The 18,288-nt window shown below is 41.0% G+C and overlaps 1 protein-coding gene across 1 annotated transcript; it reads left to right on the plus strand.

Moving 5' to 3' along the window:
* Positions 1-808: 808 nt before the first annotated feature.
* CMAS (cytidine monophosphate N-acetylneuraminic acid synthetase) lies at positions 809-14,967 on the plus strand. The gene is made up of 8 exons (XM_071551276.1): positions 809-1,042; positions 3,973-4,115; positions 4,307-4,462; positions 7,050-7,183; positions 7,497-7,591; positions 8,475-8,646; positions 10,841-10,991; positions 11,896-14,967. Exons 1-8 carry the CDS (start codon positions 864-866, stop codon positions 12,168-12,170), a joined length of 1,305 nt encoding a protein of 434 aa, XP_071407377.1. The 5' UTR covers positions 809-863; the 3' UTR covers positions 12,171-14,967.
* Positions 14,968-18,288: the final 3,321 nt, after the last annotated feature.

Here is an 18,288-nt window from a genome sequence, read left to right on the forward strand (position 1 = left end):
CAGAACCAGCAGTAGAATAAGATGGCATGGGCTTTAAGCTCTGCCAGGGGAGGTTTAGGTTGAAGATCAGAAAGAAATTCTTTCCAGAGAGAGTAATCAGGCATTGGAATGGCCTGCCGAGAGAGGGTGTGGATTCACCTTCCCTGGAGGTTTTTAAGATGAGACTGGATGTGGCACTGAGTGCCAGGATATAGTGGTCACAGTGGCGTTGGATCAAGGGTTGGACTTGATGATCTCGGAGGTCTCTTCCAACCCAGTTCATTCTCTGATTCCCTGAATTGCCGCACCACAGGATCCTTAGGGGGGAAGGCACCTCTGGCATCACCGGCTCCAGCCCCTGCCAGGGTAGGGCCATCTGGGGCAGGTGACACAGGGACGTGTCCGGGTGGGTTTGGGATGGCTCTGGGCAGGGAGATCCCGTGCCCTCCTGGGCAGGCTGTGCCAGGGCTCTGCCACCCTCCAGAAGTTGTTCCTCATGTGGAGGCGCCGCTACTCGTGTTCTAGTTTATGGCCATCGCTCCTCGTCCTGTCGCCGGGCACAGCGCTACAGAGAAGGCACGGAGATGAGACACGCTCAGTCAAGTCCAGTCCACTCTACTCTAGTCCAGCCCAGCCCGGCCCGCCCCAAGGTTTGCGAAGCTCCTTGTCCCCAAAAAGCGCCCTCTCTCCATACACAGGGAGTGGAATACCCGAACTCCCCCGGCCCCGACCCGCGCGTTCCCGCGCGCATGCGCGGCAGGGACAGGACTACATTTCCCGGCATGCCCTCGGGGGGCGGGGCCGCGCGCGTGGCAGGGCGCGGCGGGGGCACGGCGGGCGAGGATCGGATCGAAACGGAACGGGACACGGATACGGACACGGACATGGACATGGATATGGATGCGGGCGAGGGGAAGCCGCAGCCCCACCCCCACCTGGCCGCACTGGTGCTGGCGCGGGGCGGCAGCAAGGGGATCCCGCTGAAGAACATCAAGCTGCTGGCGGGGGTGCCGCTCATCGGGTGGGTGCTGCGCGCCGCCACCGACGCCGGCGTCTTCCACAGGTGCGCATGCGCCATCACCCCCCCCCCCCCCACCATCCCGTCTCCCCTCCCTCGGCCGGGGGCGCCGGGCCGGGCACGGGATCGGGATGGGGGATCGGGTGCCGGGATGGGGGGTCGGGAGTCGGGATGGGGGTGCCGCGGGGGCCCAGGCCGGGATGGAGGTGCCGGTGGGTCCGGGCAGGGATGGGGGATCGAGGTCGGGATGGGGGCTCCGGTGGGGGGGCAGGGAAGGGATGGGGAATCGGGGGGTCCAGGGCCGGGATGGAGGTGCCGGTGGGCCCGGCGTGGGAAGGGGCTGAGGGAGTCTGCCCCTTCGTCACGGGGGACTCAGAGAAGCTGGTCATTACCCGAAGGGAGTGCCAGGACACCGACCAGGCCCTGCTCGGTGGGGCCAGGCAGGAGGCAACGGGCAGGAATTCATGCGTGGGAAGTGCCACCTGGACATGGGGGGGAACATCTTTACTGTGCCCTGGAGCAGCCTGCCCAGAGAGGCTGGGGAGTGTCCTTCAGTGGAGATACTCAAAACCTGCCCGGATGGAATCCTGTGTGACCTGCTCCAGGTGGCCCTGCTCCAGCAGGGAGGTGGGACCAGATGACCCCCGTGGTCAGTTCCACCTTCCCCATCCTGTGGCTCTGTGAAGGAGGCAGGTGTGCTGCAGGAGATCTCACTGAAGACAGGGCGTGCAGGTTAAGGATCAGGCAAGGCAAGCAGGCTGGACCCTGCCACGAACTCCACTGCCCCTTCCTGGTGAAGGTGAGCAGTGGAGGAATGAAGGAATTAAAGTCTTAGAGTAATTTGGAACTGAAGTTGTTCTGACGCAGGAGGGAGTTGTAACCACAGTTGCAGCTGACTTGGATGGGGAGCCACTAGTTGATGATGCTTGGCAGTGAGCACTGATGTTCTTAAGACACCTGCATTAAGTGGAACTGCCAAGCTGTAGATAATCTCCTGTGAGTGGTTCAGTCACATTGCTTGGTGGTTCATCTGGCTCTCCCTGCTGCTCAGAGCTGTGCTGGTGAGGGTTGCTCAGGAGCACGAGGCTGAGTTTGGGATCTCCATGGATGGAGATGCCACAGCCATTCTGGGCACTGGTTCCAGTAGTCAACAGCCCTATTATGGAAAAGCTTCTTTGTTTTCTCTCTACCTGCCCAGCAAGAACTTGGAGACAGCAGTGAAGTCACTCCTTGCCTTCTCCTCACAAGACCAACCGAGATATCTCAGCATCTCTTGGCATGTGTGTGCTCCCAGACCCAGCCACAGTGCTGCTCTGCTCTGCTCCCATTTTTCTTTCTGTTATTGGGGAGCCCACACCAAGACACAGCACATCAGAGGCAGTCCTGCAAATGTGAGGTGGAAAGAGATAATTGTGTATGCCCATGTTACAAAACAGAAGCTCATTTTGTGGCAAAGTGCCTAAAACTTTGGTAGCAATAATTAGAGCTAGATAGAAATAAGTGTGTTGTTAGTATTAAGAATATTACAGATTTTTCTGCCAGAACAAAATGAGAATTTTCTACCCACATACTGATAAACAAACCCACTGCATGGTTAGGATGTAGTTGGTTTGTAGCACACGTGGGGTCAGGTTCCCAATGCAAACCTACTGCATGATGTTCAGAGCAAGGACTCTGTGTAGTCAGGTACAAATGTAGTCCATCTACAGCTGGATCCAGAGATGGAAGTGAACATAAGCCCTCTGTATCTCATCCTGCTGTACCACTATTTATTCTGGAAAATCTTTTTTTACTATGAAAAATAGAGGAAGCAGGGCTCAGTTTTGTTTTTAATAAAGATACAGTCGAGAACATTTCCAACCTAGGTTACTGATAATTACTTAATGAATTTGAATGTATTTTGCTTAATGGCCTCTGGTGGCTTCTATTGGCAGCTGAATTTGCCCAACAGGAAGCCAGGTAGGGATGTGCAGCCCAACTCTGAGGCACAACAGGTGCAGTAGGTGGGTGTGCTCTGGGTTTATCTTGTCACCTTTGAAACAGCTCGGCTGACAGGACACCTGTTACACAACAAAACTGTTAGTTGAATGGGGAGTGTATATTTAAGTTAACCATCCTGAAGCAGTTTATGGAACATACCTCCTCTGTATTTGTTCGTGTGGGTGTGGCTTGACGTTACTGTCGCTGTCACACATTTTTATTCTGATGATCCTATGATGTCTTTGGGTGAAAAAATGTAATTAAAGCACCATTTGCTATGGGCAGTGCATTGAGAATGCTCAGAGAGGAAAGGTTATTTTTCATAGCTCACATTTCTTTTGTCACAATAATGACAGCAGTGGCCTCACAGTTGTTCAGTGTTTATCATCATATGATATTCAGTCATAGCCCTTCCTTTTGTAAATGTTTATTTTCCCCAAATGATCACAATCCTGCTTTACCAGTACTGAAAGTTTTCTGTGCCAGAACGTACGTATCTTAAACAGCTCTTTCTCTGGGGTTATAGAGAGCCCAATTAACAGGTTTTAAACCACTTGCAGAATAAGCTAATCTTCCAGCTTTGGGGCAGTTTTACTTGTTGTCACTCTTGTTTCTGAACTCGTTCCTGATTTTGACCACCCTGTTCAACCCATTCACAATTCAGTGATTTGTTAACATGCCTAATAAATTTTGTGTGCTGACACTGTATTTTTTTGATAACACTTCTGAATTTTATGTTGCTTAAACTTTCTGCATGGAATGCAACTCAAGTTTCCGATTTTACAATCTAGTGAATACGTGTGTCTTATCCCTGTTTTTAAAAATTGCTTGTTGGACAACCAGGATAGTTTTATTAATGTAAATATTAACTAGTTCCTTTCATTACAAGGTGTAGTACAGACATAAGCCAGGTTAGTTCAGGTTAGATTGTGGCAGGTAAGTCAACAATGCTGGATTTATTCTTTATACTGATTTCTGTCCCTGTCTGCCAACAGTATATGGGTTTCCACAGACCACGATGAGATCGAGAAGGTTGCAAAGCAATTTGGTGCTCAGGTTCATCGCAGAAGCCCCGAAGTTTCTCAAGACTCCTCAACTTCCCTGGAAGCCATCAGAGAGTTTCTTAATCATCATCATGGTAAATCTTTAATGAAATGTGCTGTAGCCCCTTGAGGGCTGTTGATGCATTTATCATTTAGAAGAATAAGTAAAGTATTTAGTAAATAAATAGATTATCTTTTTTTTAATGGCACCTACTCTAACCATACTTTGCAGTTGTGTTATTAAAAATGTGAATTGTTTCATAAATATTTCTTTGTTTTTCTTTAGAGGTTGATATTGTAGGAAATATTCAAGCAACATCCCCCTGTTTACATCCCAGTGATCTCATAAAAGTGGCAGATCTGATCCAGAAGGAGGGATTTGATTCCGTCTTCTCTGTTGTGCGGCGGCATCAGTTTAGATGGAGCGAGGTGAAGAAAGGAGGTAATACTTAGGTGTTTCTGGTTACAATTATACAGTTATATATAATTTTTATTTATTTTTCAAATGCTTTGTTTTTGTATCTTAGGTATTTTAGGAAGTGATATCAGAGCCATGGACTGAATTCTCTGAGGGGCCTAGAAATTCCTTCTCAGTACTGCTGTTTTGATATTACTAAGCATTACTCATTCTTTCTTTAATTGTTTTGTGGAAGTGATATTGTCTAGGCTGAAAGTAGAGCTCCCAAAAAATGTACATGTTACTTTCTGGTTCGTGGATATTCATGTTTATGGAGATCTGACATTGAGGTCCTGTCTTAGCTAGAAAGTTGTTCTTGTTATGCAGCAGTTATAACAAGTGACCAATAATGTGAGATAAGGTCTTGGTGAAAATGGAATGGCAACCTCTTGGCCTGGAGGCTTAGGCTTTGTTTCATCCAGCTGATTTGGCTGCTGACTTGTGTCACGTTGCAAACTGTCTTTGAGTCACAAGGAATGAACTCATGTTAATCAGCTCATCCAGAAGAATATGACTGTTTTTTCCCCGAGGAAATAACGCCTCTTGGCTACAGTTGCCAAGATGACTAAAGACTGAAATCTTACAAATAAAGACTGTAACTTGTTTTACCCATAAAGTCCCTTTTATCCTTATGCAAGAACTATTTCATGCATTATCTGTTTTGGTTTTGTTTCTGTGATTAAAGCAGAAATGTTTTCTTCATTTTAAAAAAAACGGTTATTTCAGATACTGTCACATTATTTATTTTTTTTAAAGTGACTGTTACTCAGATATTATGATTCTTCTGACATATAAATTGGGTCAGATGAAGATGCTTTTAAATGAGTTTGCTGTAAAAGAGCATGCAAAGTAAATGAAGTTTGGTACTAGAGATAAGTTATAATAAAAGTTAAGCCTTTGTTTAGAATAAACACTTGAACATTCTCATTGTTCCTCATAAGAGGAAATATAAGTGACTTAGTTTGTTGGTAAAGTATAAGAGGAATATCAACAACATGTATGGTAATTTCAGGATTCTGTGGATTGTGCTTTAGGAACCACATGCAAGTCCGTTTCACATCTTGACGTGCCAGAATGGACATCTGTGAAAGAATAAATCTCACTTGGATGTGTCAAGTGGCTTTCTGAAGTGGTTGTCCCTATAGGTAGATTGTTAAAATGACAAAGCCTACCTAAAGGAGCAAGTAATTTTTTAGTATTAAGTGAGATCCAAAGTCTTTTAAGGTGAGAGATAAAGAATCATTCAGCTGTAAGGAGTATATTTGAGGAGAGCAAGGAACACAGTGTGCAAACGTTACCATCTTAAGGGTAACTGCAAATGGTCTTTCAGGAGTGTGCTGTTTGAGGTGACTCATGGGAGCATTGTTTTTAATTTTTTATTTTTCCATACAGCTTTAGAATACTGATTGTGTTAAAATAATTCTATTTGGTTTTTTTCTATGTAATTCTGTTCTTTCTGCGTGAAGGTTTAATATTGATACACCCTGAAAGAGAAATGTGTCTCTCTCTGACTGGAAATGTTTACTTCATTGGGCACAAAGCTCTAGTTTATTTATGAAATACAAGGTGTGTTTATATAGTCTAAAGGCTCAGGATATTTGGGGTGTTTCAAAATGCCCCATAACTTTTTCATGTTTACTGGGTTGTGAGACCTGGTGAATTTTGGCTGGTTTTGTGCATGTGAATTTTAATGGCTTAAGAACAGAAGTCTCTGGTCCTGGTTCAGTTTCTTCTGCATGTACCACTGACATTGGTAACAGTTTGGGATCTGTGGGGATAGTGTTTGTCCAAAGACACTTGTTTGTTTATTTGTGGACACTGATTAAATGGCTTCTGAAAAGTTAAGATAATGCATATCCATAAGTAAGAAGTCTTTTGGGGAAGTGTTAAGGTGGCTTTCACAGGAAAAAATTTTCACATGTGCTCTTTTTTATTACCTTCCAGATTTCACCTTGGTCCTGTCAGCTCTCTGAGTTTGTTCAGGACATTCCTATGTGTACTAGGAGATGGAGTACAGGAATAGTATTTTACATTGGCAAAGACAGTCTAGAAGAATGTCCCCCCATACTCCTTTTAAAAAAGAGTTTTGAAGCTGGGAGCCTCTTAACGTTTTTTTTGTTCGATTTTTCATTTGTTTGTGAGTTTTGTGTGTTTGTTTTTGTTTTGTTCTAAAGTTGGAATGAACAATTTCCTTTTCCTCTGCTAGACATCCTCTAGTTTGTTATCCACAGTTCCAAGAAAGGGAAGCAATTCTGTGATTTCCCAGAGAAGTTGTAGATTCTCCATCCTTGGAAGTGTTCAAGGCCAGGTTGGATGGAACTCTGATCAACCTGGTCTAGTGGAAGATGTCCCTGCCCATGTCAGGGGGGTTGGATCTGGACGATATTTCAGGTCCCTTCCAACCCAAACCACTCTGTGGTTCCTTATAAGACTAATCAACAAGAGACAATAATGAAAGAAGTTGGTGACTGAATTGTGCCCTTAATTTTTCAACAGAAAGCCATGTAGAAAGTTACGTGACTGAACAGGGGTTCTGTAGAACTTATTTGGTCACTTTTTTCTCTCTGAACAGAAAACAAGATGACAGAACCCCAAAACCTGAATCCAGCAAAACGGTACCGGAGGCAAGATTGGCCTGGGGAGCTGTATGAAAATGGCTCATTCTATTTTGCCAAGAGACATTTGATTGAGAAAGGCTACTTGCAGGTTAGTGCTTCTGTTTGTCATGCTCTTTAGAATACTACATATTTTACTCTTGTTGTAGAGGGTTTTCAATTCAATACTGTATTTTGATTTCAAAATGAAAACACCAGCCCTTGCCTGCAGAAAGTTCCTTCAAATTTTTAGTTCTATGTCACTGCCAAAACCATCATTATTGATGGTTCACTTTTATATGTAATCTGTTGTGACCACTGTGTAACCAGACACTTGGCTGTCATTACATGGTACTACTAATTGTACACTTCTGTATTTGTGCTAACCCAAGCAGAAAATTTGAATGAATTTAAATTTCATTTAGGGTGGTAAAATGGCCTACTATGAAATGCGTGCAGAGCACAGTGTGGATATTGATATAGACATTGACTGGCCTATTGCAGAGCAGAGAGTCTTGAGGTAAAAGCCCTTTTTATCCCTTTATTTCTTTCTCTGATAGTACTCGTTGTTTCAAAGTGTGGCCATGTGAATTCATAATGTATGTAATGTTGTAAGCAATCAAGATCAGAGATAATTGGGCAACTTTATTTCTACTCATAATTTTTTCCTATCTCTGTTGAAATCTACTGAATTACCTTTGTTATATTGTGGGTTGTTTGGGGGGTTTTTTGGTTGTGTTTTTTTTTAAAGTTCAACTGGGCAAAAAGTGTAAGCCCCACTGTGTTAACATCACCTCTGGCTTTTCCAGCTGAGATGTCTGAGACTTCCATGGTCTGGGCCACAGTAACTGATGCACAGGAATGAGAGTGTTCATGTAGAAGGCATGAGCTGATTCCATCTTGTCATCTGCCTTTTTTTTGCAGCTATTGTGCACTTCTTTCAGGAAATAATGGATGGGGTTGGAGTGTGTTTTCTGTGTCTTTTTCATCCTTTACTCTATTTTAGTTTTTCCCCAAAAAAAACCTGTGCTACAGAACATCAAGGTCATGGGTTCAATCCCCTATGTGGGCCACTGACTTAAGAGTTGGACTCAATGATCCTTGTGGGTCCCTTCCAACTCTGAATAGTCTGTGATGATAGCATTTTCTGTGATAAACTATGCTGAGGAAATTAATTTCCTTCTTAATTTTTATATGGACAATGCAACTCAGCCACCTTTTAGATCATTCTGTTTGTTTGTTTGAGGAGGGAGAATATATATAGTTGAAGAGTGACAATGATGGGAAAAGACATTAGAATTCCAAAGCTAATTCTTCTGTCTGAAGATGACAATTGGATTTCAATTATTTGGTTTTGGAGTGTGCAAAAACTTCTGTCCTAAAAGGATAACTTCTTTGTTTAGCTTTGGATATTTTGGCAAAGAACCTCTGAAAGAGGTGAAGCTCTTGGTTTGCAGTATTGAAGGATGCCTGACAAATGGTCGCATTTACGTGACAGAAGATCACAAGGAAATGGTCTCCTACGATTACAGAGACATTGTTGGTATCGATCTACTAAAGAAAAGAGGAATCCAGGTAAGTGCTTTTCTGAAGTGTGAAATTCCATGTCTTGTGAACCAGGACAATAAAAGATTCTAAAAATTTATATTTTTGCAGCATGTAAGTTGAGGTTTCTGCACAGTACTTGTGATCAAGCAGCCTAATATATTGGTTGGGACAAATGTTGTTCTCAGATCCCTTAGAGGAAAATAAGTGTTTTGAGAAATCTCAATCTCAGTAGCTATAGTGTCTTTCTGTGTATCATAGAATGGTTTGGATTGCAAGATCATCTTGTTACAACCCCTCTGCCATGGGCAGAGATGCTTTGGACTAGACCAGGTTGCTCAGAGCCCTGTCCAACATTGCCTTGAAGAATTCCAGGGATGGGGCATCCACAACTTCTCTGGGCAACCTGTTCAGTGTCTCAGCACCCTCTCAAGGAAGAATTTGTTCCTAATGACTAATCTAAAGCTACTCTGTCAGTTTAAAGCCATTCCCATTTGTCCTGTCACTACATGCCCTTGGAAATAGTCTCTCTCCATCTTTCTTGTAGGCTCCCTTCAGGTACTGGAAGGCCACAATTAGGTTACCCCTAAACTTTCTCTCCTCCAGGTAGAACAATTACAATTCTCTCAGCCTTTTTGTCATGGAAAAATGCAGGAAGAAATTTTTATTGTGTTTTGCTAGCACTAATCATATCCTGTGTAGTCTAACCACTCATTAATTGAAAGTCATCTTCATCAAGCAGGGGTATGTTGTTACCTCTTGACAACAGAAGAGGAAGAAATTTCTGGCCAAATCAGTTGGTTTGTCGTAGGTCACCTGTGATTTTTGCAGAGGGGAAATCAAACCCCAAACACTTTTGTCTGCATAGTTGTTTTAACTGTAACTTATGTACTTTGAAGTTGTAAGAAGCCTATGTAAATGAAAAGCTAAACCAACATAGACTGTAACATGGCAACTTCTATTATTATTATTATTATTATTACTACTACTGCTAAATTCTGCTGATCTGAATCTTTGCTTGCATTTATGTAAAATTATCCTCCTGAGTATTTTCTGTCTGTGCCGCTGCCTTTGGTACAGCCAGAAGATTTTTTGTGTGGGTAAGAACTAAGTTCAGATTTAAGCTGCCTTCAAAGAGCCTTAACTCAGTTCTGAGGCAGATGGAAACAAAGGTAGTCATACCCCAAGTAGACTTCTTTAGGTACATTTTTGGAGTCTTTATTGTACAATAAAGATTTTTTTGTAACAGACTAGATGAGCCTTTCATGATGTACTTTGCAGCTGTTGCCTTGGGGCTGTGAATGGAAGTAGATGGTTTTTCAGCACTCCCTCAGCTTCATTTTCTGTGAGGCAAAAGGGGAAGGAAGCTTGTAATCTTGTTTTGTTGGCTGTGGGAGGCTGTTTCCATACTTGCTTTGACTTGAAATATTTCATTAAAAACCTCCTGGTCTTTGTGCTGCACTTCATTTATTTCTGGTATATGTTACTGATACAGTCTTTCTTTGTGCATCACTTCTGTTCATTCTGTACTTAAAATCAGGGCCAAGCATTTGTTAGTATTTAAAAACAATTAGGGAAGATAAGTTTGTCCACATTTTGGACAAGAAAACTTTCAGGAGTTGCATCTGAGATTTCTAAAAATCCCGCTGCAATAATATTCTGGTTTCAGCTTCCCTTGTACATAATTTCTGAAATTTCAAAGAGATAAATGTGCTGTGCTACTTCAGTCATTTAGTGTTCTTTTGAAGCTCTAATGTGCTACTGTGTATGAAATTATGTTATTAAGGGAGAGGAGTCAAGGAAAATACTTCATAATGTTCTACTTCTACAAATATTACAGAAGTACTCCTTGGGAATTCTCTTATTCCATACTTAATCAGATGCTGCTGCTCCAGACAGTCAGCATGCCCTTGTACTGTGATATCCGGTATTTTATTTGGTACATGTTGCATTTAAAAAGAAAAATGTAAATTTCTTTTTTGAATATCAGGGAGGGTTACACAATGATGTTTCACTTTCCCAGAGCAGCTTCAAGACTGTGATGTGATTGTGGATGCTGATCACTTGTTCTTGAGTTCTGATTGAAGAAACCAGCTATTTGATGCTTCTCTGATACCTGAACGACCTTCTATGAGCAAAACGTCCTTTTTCTTACAGTAAATCGACTTACATGTCTTATTTCTTTGCATGTAAAGTTTATTCTGACTTGATTTTATTTTGATAGGTTCGACTCATCTCTGAAAGAGATTGCTCAAGAACACTGTCAGCCATGCAGCTGGGGTGTGTAGCAAAAGCTGGTGCAACAAATAAACTACAAGTTCTGAAGGACTGGCAAGAAGACATGGGTTTGAGCTGGAAAGAAGTGGCTTACTTAGGTCAGTTCCTCTTTTGTTGGTGGTAAAACTTCATGCAGTATAGACAAACTTGGTAGTGCTGCTGAGCTCCAAAACATTTCTTTGTAAATACTCTGGGCTTAATGGGATTGATGTGCAAATGGCAGCACACAGTCACTAAAAGCAGGCATGTGTTTTAAGGGTTTTAAGAGTGCAATGTAAGTGTTAAAGGCATTGATGAATCAGTGTGTGATTTGGTAAGGGAAGTCTTAACTGTTTTTCTGATGGGATTTGTGAAAGCTTTTGATACCATACTAGCATACAGTTACAGTTGACAATTTTGAACTGATTCTGGTTCATTTCGGATTCATATTGTATAGATTGTGTTCTGAAATGGAAACCAGAGATGGACAGATTTAAACTGAAAGCCAGTATGATTCTGTGCTCACCTGTATTTCAGTGACAACTTACGCTTAGAGTCCTGCAAATGCTTATTCAGTCGCTCACATAATTTTACTACTCTTAAAAGTACCATTCCCTTGGCTGGAGATTGTGAAGTGTGATCAGCATTTACATGGGTCACTAAAAATTCTTTCCAGAGAGAGTAATCAGGCATTGGAATGGGTGGATTCCCCATCCCTGGAGGTTTTTCAACTGAGATTGGACGTGGCACTGAGTGCCATGATCTGGTAAATGGACTGGAGTTGGGCCAAGGGTTGGACTTGATGATCTCGGAGGTCTTTTCCAACCCAAATATAAAAAAAAATTAAAAAAAAATTAAGATTTTCTGACAACTGACTCACATACGCAAAGAGCTGCTGAGATGAACATTGTGGCAAAAATACAGATTTTAAAAAACAGATCAATGTGCACGCATTAAAATACTGAGTTTACTCAGCCTTTCCCTTCTGTGATATTTTGCCTTGTCTGTCATGTTCCTCAACAGGAAATGAAGAGTCTGACGTGGAGTGCCTGAAGCAAGCGGGCATGAGTGGGGTGCCTGCTGATGCCTGTGCAGCTGCTCAGAAGGCTGCTGGTTACATCTGTAAAAGCAGAGGTGGCTGTGGGGCTGTGCGGGAGTTCACGGAACACATATTCCTCTTACTGGAAAAAGTGAACTCTGCAAGGAAGCAAATGGAAGAAATGAGTTCAGCAGAAAAGGAAATGGGGGGGAGTGAGAACAGCAGGAGAGGAAATAAGGAACTAATGAAAAAAGAGTAACACCATTGGTCAGTGTCCTGCTTTTCTTGTCCTTTTCGTCTCTCAGTAAATCTGCATCCCAAAGGAGAGCTGTCAAGTTTTACATCACCATAGAGTTCAAAAGATGTCTCCCTCTAATTTTCAGGCCCCAGTTTAAGTGCTGAAATTCACGATTGTATGCTGAAAATAGGACCATATTAATGATTATTTTAAAAGCCATTTATGTGCAATGGAAGGAATGTTGCAAAAGGTATCAAATCTACTGTAAATCTCATCTTAATCATCACACTTCTCCTCCAGGAATGATGTTTCTTTACATCATAGCCAGAATGGTTTTGGGGATCAATGATTTTCCATGACTTGGGGGTTTGTAACTCAGATTGTAAAGAAAAATTTCTGTCAGTTTTGCTTATGAGGTTTATGTTTCTTCTACCAAATGTCAACATGGTTGTGTGATTGCATTTTACAGAATTTGTCCCCAGTAAGGAAGAGTTTTAACATATGCTGGTGAGGTCAGATATAAAATACTGTAAAACTGCTTCCTGTATTTGTAAACACAGCTCAGTTACTGGAAAACTAGTTAATATTAATATTAGTTAAGAAAAGCACTTAAGCGTGTGTTCAATTTTAATCTCATAAATAATTAAATCACATTTTGAATTGTGCCTCTTATCATTGAGTCTGTTTATATTGGGTTTTATTGAAGTGCTTAAATTAACATACCCAAATGTGTTGCCAAATTTGGAGTTAAATTTTGTGTTGACTTTGAGATCTTTGCAGAAATCCAGTTTCTTTCTATGAAGACTTTATGGCTACCACTAATGAGTTAAAGCCAAGCAAAAGTCTTTAAGTTGATTTATTTAAAAAAAACCCCAAACTCAAAACATAGTTGATTGTAGGGATGTGTGTGTGTATATATATATGTATGTGTATATATATATATGTATGTATATATATATATGTGTGTATATATATATATATGTACAGACTACTTTTAGCATGTTAAAGCTGGTTTATATGTTTGTATTTATGAAAAATAGGATTTGTATTGTACAATGTAAATACAATAGTATTTATCAATGAATCAAGTTCTGTCTTAGATTATGCTAAAAAATAAAAAATACCTGTGGTGCACAGGCAGTTATTACTGAGGTGAATAATAATGGCTTCATTTTATTTTGTGTCTCTGCTAAATAGACACTCTCAATATAATATCACTCAATATATTGGCCTCTGATTACTTTAGTGTTTATTTCCTTTCTCAAAGCTAAATTCAGGCAGCAAAAAGAATTTCAGTCTGATCTGACAGGGTTATCAAGGTTAACAGATGAATTGTTTTCTGCACTAACCAGCTCTAAGTTATCACTGAAGTATTTCCTTTCTGTCAGGTTTTATGGTTCTGAGCTGGATAAATCCTATGGACTTTGATAACAGGAGAGCCACATTTTGAGCAGAACTATGGACTTTGGTACAGGCAGACGAATTATTTTAGTTGTACAGACTATGTTGTAAGGCTTCAGAAGTCCAGATTGGATAAACAATTCAGGTTTGATATTATCATACTGAAATTAGCCAAGTTTTTGGTTACCTCACCTTGTCATCATTAACTTGGTGACTTTGATTGCAGGAACAGTTCCCTGTGAATAAATAGCTTTAACCAAGGTGACACTGATGAACTTTATGGCCATTTTATTTATGTTAGAGAAAGCACAAAGCATGAGTAAGTGCAATTATATTAGCCATATGAGTTGGCAGTACTGTTTGTAGCTTCCTGTTTGAATCAGGAACTCTCCAGTGCTGAATGTCCTGCACGTGCTTTGGGGCTGCACCCTGAATTTCTAAATTTATCAAAAGTAAATACAGAAACATGTTCATATGAGAGTTGGTAACGTGCAGAAGGAAATGGTAGCTGATATATAAATGTTTTCACTTTGATAAATTCTTGTTTAGAAGAACATTCTGTAATCTTATATTGGGAAGAACATGAAGAATAAAAGCTCTAGAGACTCTTTACAAAATAAAGTCTGTTTGAAGATATGGGACATGCATGATCTGCTGCCTGAAAGGTTCAGATTAGTGTTACCCACACTGCAAGGGAAAGCCTAATTACAGAGCAGGATGAAGGATGTCTTGATTACTCTTGATTTTGTAGAAGGTCCTTAATTATATGAAGGATTTAGGGGTCACGGAGACGGAGATGATGATCATAACTCTGTCACCTAAAAGGTGAACTCCCAAGTTCCAGGCAGGCTTCAGATGTGCAGGATGTTTTGCCAGGCCTGCAGTTTCAGTGATTGCCTTTGATTTGAAGGGTGTAGTTCAATCTGTAGATTTCAGTGATCATTTTTTGTTATACTGGACTAATTTTGAAATAATCTCTTTTAGTCATGTGAGCACTTGGGTTTTTTACTTTAAAATGCCCAGTATATTCCAAAGAAAATCTCTAATGATGTGGGCTGTTTTATTGTGATTATGTGAAACCGAGAAAGGGAAATTTTGTAATAATGTGTAATAAGCTATTATGAAAAAAATAGCTGATTACCTGAAATTTTAAATAAACAGTTTTCTGTAGTCATTTGAGTAGTGCATGGTTATGGATGATTTGTGACGAATTTCTATACTGTAAATTAGGCACTTCCACATTCATGTGCCACGCAAAGGGGTTAATACTGATGAAAGTGAACAAATTTAATGCCAAAATTAATCACATGCACACACAGTTACTCAAAATCTTCATCTCTTTCTGGTCTTGGAGGCAAATCTTGAGTGTTTTGAATGTGCTTATGCCCTCTTGAATAAACTTCCTCACTTGCCTGTGTTTCATGTTTTCAAATAGCTGGTTTCACAGTGCTGTGTGTTTTGTGGTCATGTTTGTGAAAAGGTGGGCTTCACCTCTGTTTTATGAGCTGTCAGAGCCAGACCAGTATTTCTATAGAACGATGCTCTTGTAAGTTTGAGCAGAAGGCATTGAGAATAATTTGGAGAGGTTCTTGTTTTGATTGGGCCTTGAGATCTTTTCTGGTTTTTGGCTATTTGGTGGCTCTTGCCAGGAGGGTTGGGGAGAGGGAAGAATATCCAGTTAGGCAGTAACTGTGTCACCACATTGACTAACTGGCACAAGTGATTAGCCCTTCACCTGCTTCTGACTCCCTTTATTTATTTTTATCTGATCTGTCTCCTATTCAGTATTTGTTTCTCTCTAGTTCCTGTAGGGTGATGCAACGTGTTCTGACCTTAGTTTATTTCACATCAATACAAATCGCACACATATCAGCCTTTTGAAGCCAGAGATAGGTTTAGTACTTCGTGATTTCAAGTTTTTAATGCTTTTAAACTTTGAGCACACATTAATTAACTAGTTTTTCCTCAGTGGGTGTGGGAAGGTTTTTGCTTTTAATTATTTTTTTCTGTTAGTGTGTTCTTAAAACACTTATTTCCTGTTTCCAGAAATAACTCCAAATGATTCTAGTTAGACCCAGCAGGATGTATCATCCTAAACATCACCACCGTAAGAACAGTAATACTGTATGGAAGAAAATGATAAATAAATGAGTTAGAGAAACTTGTCACTAATGCACTTGTCTAAAAAATTTTGGGCAGTAGGTTTGTTTCTCTCTGTTGTCCTGGGACATACTGTTCTATCCCTATTTCTGATCCTAGGTATGTTTATGTGCTCTGGTTCAACACAGCATTCCCACTGCCAGAGATACTGGAGGAAAGAGAAACACTTGGGAGCAGTCCCAGCTCTGTAGCTCCCACACCTCTGTAGAAGGACAAACCACTGCCCCTAAAAGAGATGCCATTATTTTCATGTTGCAGATGGAAGGCTTTCTTAATTATTTGCAAAGATGTTAAAGGGAATGAGCAGTGAGCAATGTGGAGGCAATCATACCAAATCATTCAGGTTAGTAAAGAGTGGGGCTGGTGAAACTGAAGATGCATATAAAACAAGCTTAATAGAAAAAAAATCCTAATGTCATGTATATAAAGATACCCATTTTCTATGAGCAGTTCTAATTCAGAGAAATATCCAGTTATTTGAAGTGTGTGCTAGTAGTTAAAAAAGCCGACTGAATCTTAGGAATAATTAGAAAAAGAATGTATAACAAATAGGATAAAAATAATTATCACACATAAATTGGTGATTTGCAGGTGACTTGAATATTGTGTGTTTTATTTCTTGTATGTTGAAAAGGTTGTAGCACTCAAAAGGTTTGTGGGAGGATGAAATGGATGATGGGAGAAAGTAATCTGGTTCAGTGGGAGCAGTAGCCACATCAGAATTCTTCACTTTGGAAGGATGACTGAAGGCAGTTGGTTTATTCTGCAAAATTAAGGGCAGAAAGCTGTGGAAAGACCACTAAAAAAACCAGTGATGACCAAAAACAGGTGCCTGAGGAATATAAATTTGCCATGTTGTATTTGGTAGTGCTTTCCAGTTTTCCTGTGGCCTCAAAACATTTGCAGCACATGGATTTCCAAAGGTGGAAACAGCTCACAGACATTTAATGAACTTCAGCACACTTGAAGCAGGCTTTGGCCACATGTCCCATGAGGCTGACACCTGATGCACTTCCTCTGGTTCTGAACCTTGGCTTCTTCCTCTTATTTCTTGTATGGCAATACTCAACTGCATTTTATTTTTATTTCACAATATGTGTTAGTGGTTCATTCTACGTCAGACACAGTGAGAAGCAGGACATGACATAACATAACTGTTATTAATAGGAATTGCTCATCTAATCTTAACCACTCACTGAAAACAGGGCAAAAGTGCAGAGAGAACTTCATAAAGAGTATGATGACCTCAGTCATTAATATCTATAGTCATAAATATGATAAACTGCTTAGGAAGCTCTTTGACAAAATGTCCTCAGAGGGCATTCAGGAATATTCCACATGTTTTTCCTGGTTGTTCACATGCTGTGTAGACAAGTTTCTGGGTTAAATTGATATAGATCTGAGCTAGTATGGCTACTCTTGTATTGAACATGGAGATGGTCTCTCCAGGGATGTAACTTTTAACTGAGGCTATAGTTGCACAACCTTTTATTGCTTGTACAGTCCATGTAAGATTTTGACTATTTTTATTTTCCCACCTTTTTCTCCTGGTTACACTTTGTTCACAGCAGCTCAATCTCAAGTTGGAAAGGGGTGCATCACCACTCACTGATCCTTTTGACCCGTGAGGCCCAGCTGAAGTGTTTCAATTTGTTAAGTGAAGCTTGGTCTAAAAGGCTGGAGAATGGGATGCAGTAATCCAATTTAGACAAATGTAAAACACTCCAGCTCATTTCACCTAATGAACTTAAAGATTTCTTCAAAGTATTTACCGTGATCTACCTTTGGATTCATTCCATTCTCTGAGTGCAGCCTCTTAAAGGACATGGAGCTACACATGCCCCAGACAGGAGTATGAGCAGATTTGATGGGCAGTCATTCTTATAACTCATGAACAAGCTCTAGTTCTGGCTCAGCATATCAATATATCAACACCCTTGTGTCTTGGTGCACTTTGTCTAAAGAAAACACACATTTGATTTGTAATGGAGGCCAAGAACTTCCAGGGGTGCTCAGGGTAAAGTTTCAGATCTGTGCCTTGCAGTGCCCCTGCACCACTGCCCCCTGAGAAGCAAGGGAGCTCCAGTCTGGACTGCTCCAATTAAAAAAACATAGAATCATAGAATCTATTGGGTTGGAAAAGACCTCTGAGATCAAGTCCAACCCTTGGTCCAACTCCAGTCCATTTACCAGATCATGGCACTCAGTGCCACAGCCAATCTCAATTTAAAAACCTCCAGGGATGGGGAATCCACCACCTCTCTGGGCAGCCCATTCCAATGCGTGATTACTGTCTCTGGAAAGAATTTTTTTCTGATCTCCAACTTAAATTTCCCCTGACAGAGCTTGAGTTCGTGCCCCCTTGTCCTATTGCTGAGTGCCTGGGAGAAGAAACCAACCTCCACCTGGCTAGAACTTCCCTTAAGCTCCTGTCATTGGTGTCAGAGCTTGGATAGCAGAGAGATATGTGACCTAACTCTAGGTTGCATTTCCTTGACCTGTCAATGAAGTCCTGCTGTACTTTTTTTTTTAATTGTAGTTTAGCTAAATCCTTTATTTAGCCAGTAGGCAATGCTGT

The sequence above is a fragment of the Pithys albifrons genome, chromosome 3 (assembly GCF_047495875.1).
Source record: "Pithys albifrons albifrons isolate INPA30051 chromosome 3, PitAlb_v1, whole genome shotgun sequence".
NCBI classification, from domain to species: domain Eukaryota; kingdom Metazoa; phylum Chordata; class Aves; order Passeriformes; family Thamnophilidae; genus Pithys; species Pithys albifrons.

What these genes read in the sequence shown, in the direction of transcription:
- CMAS (XM_071551276.1), top strand. Translation starts at nt 864, where the DNA reads ATGGACATGGATATGGATGCGGGCGAGGGGAAGCCGCAGCCCCACCCC. An exon ending in GTTTCTTAATCATCATCATG is followed by an intron (nt 4,116 to 4,306) that starts GTAAATCTTTAA and finishes GTTTTTCTTTAG; the next exon opens with AGGTTGATATTGTAGGAAAT. An exon ending in TAAAGAAAAGAGGAATCCAG is followed by an intron (nt 8,647 to 10,840) that starts GTAAGTGCTTTT and finishes TTATTTTGATAG; the next exon opens with GTTCGACTCATCTCTGAAAG.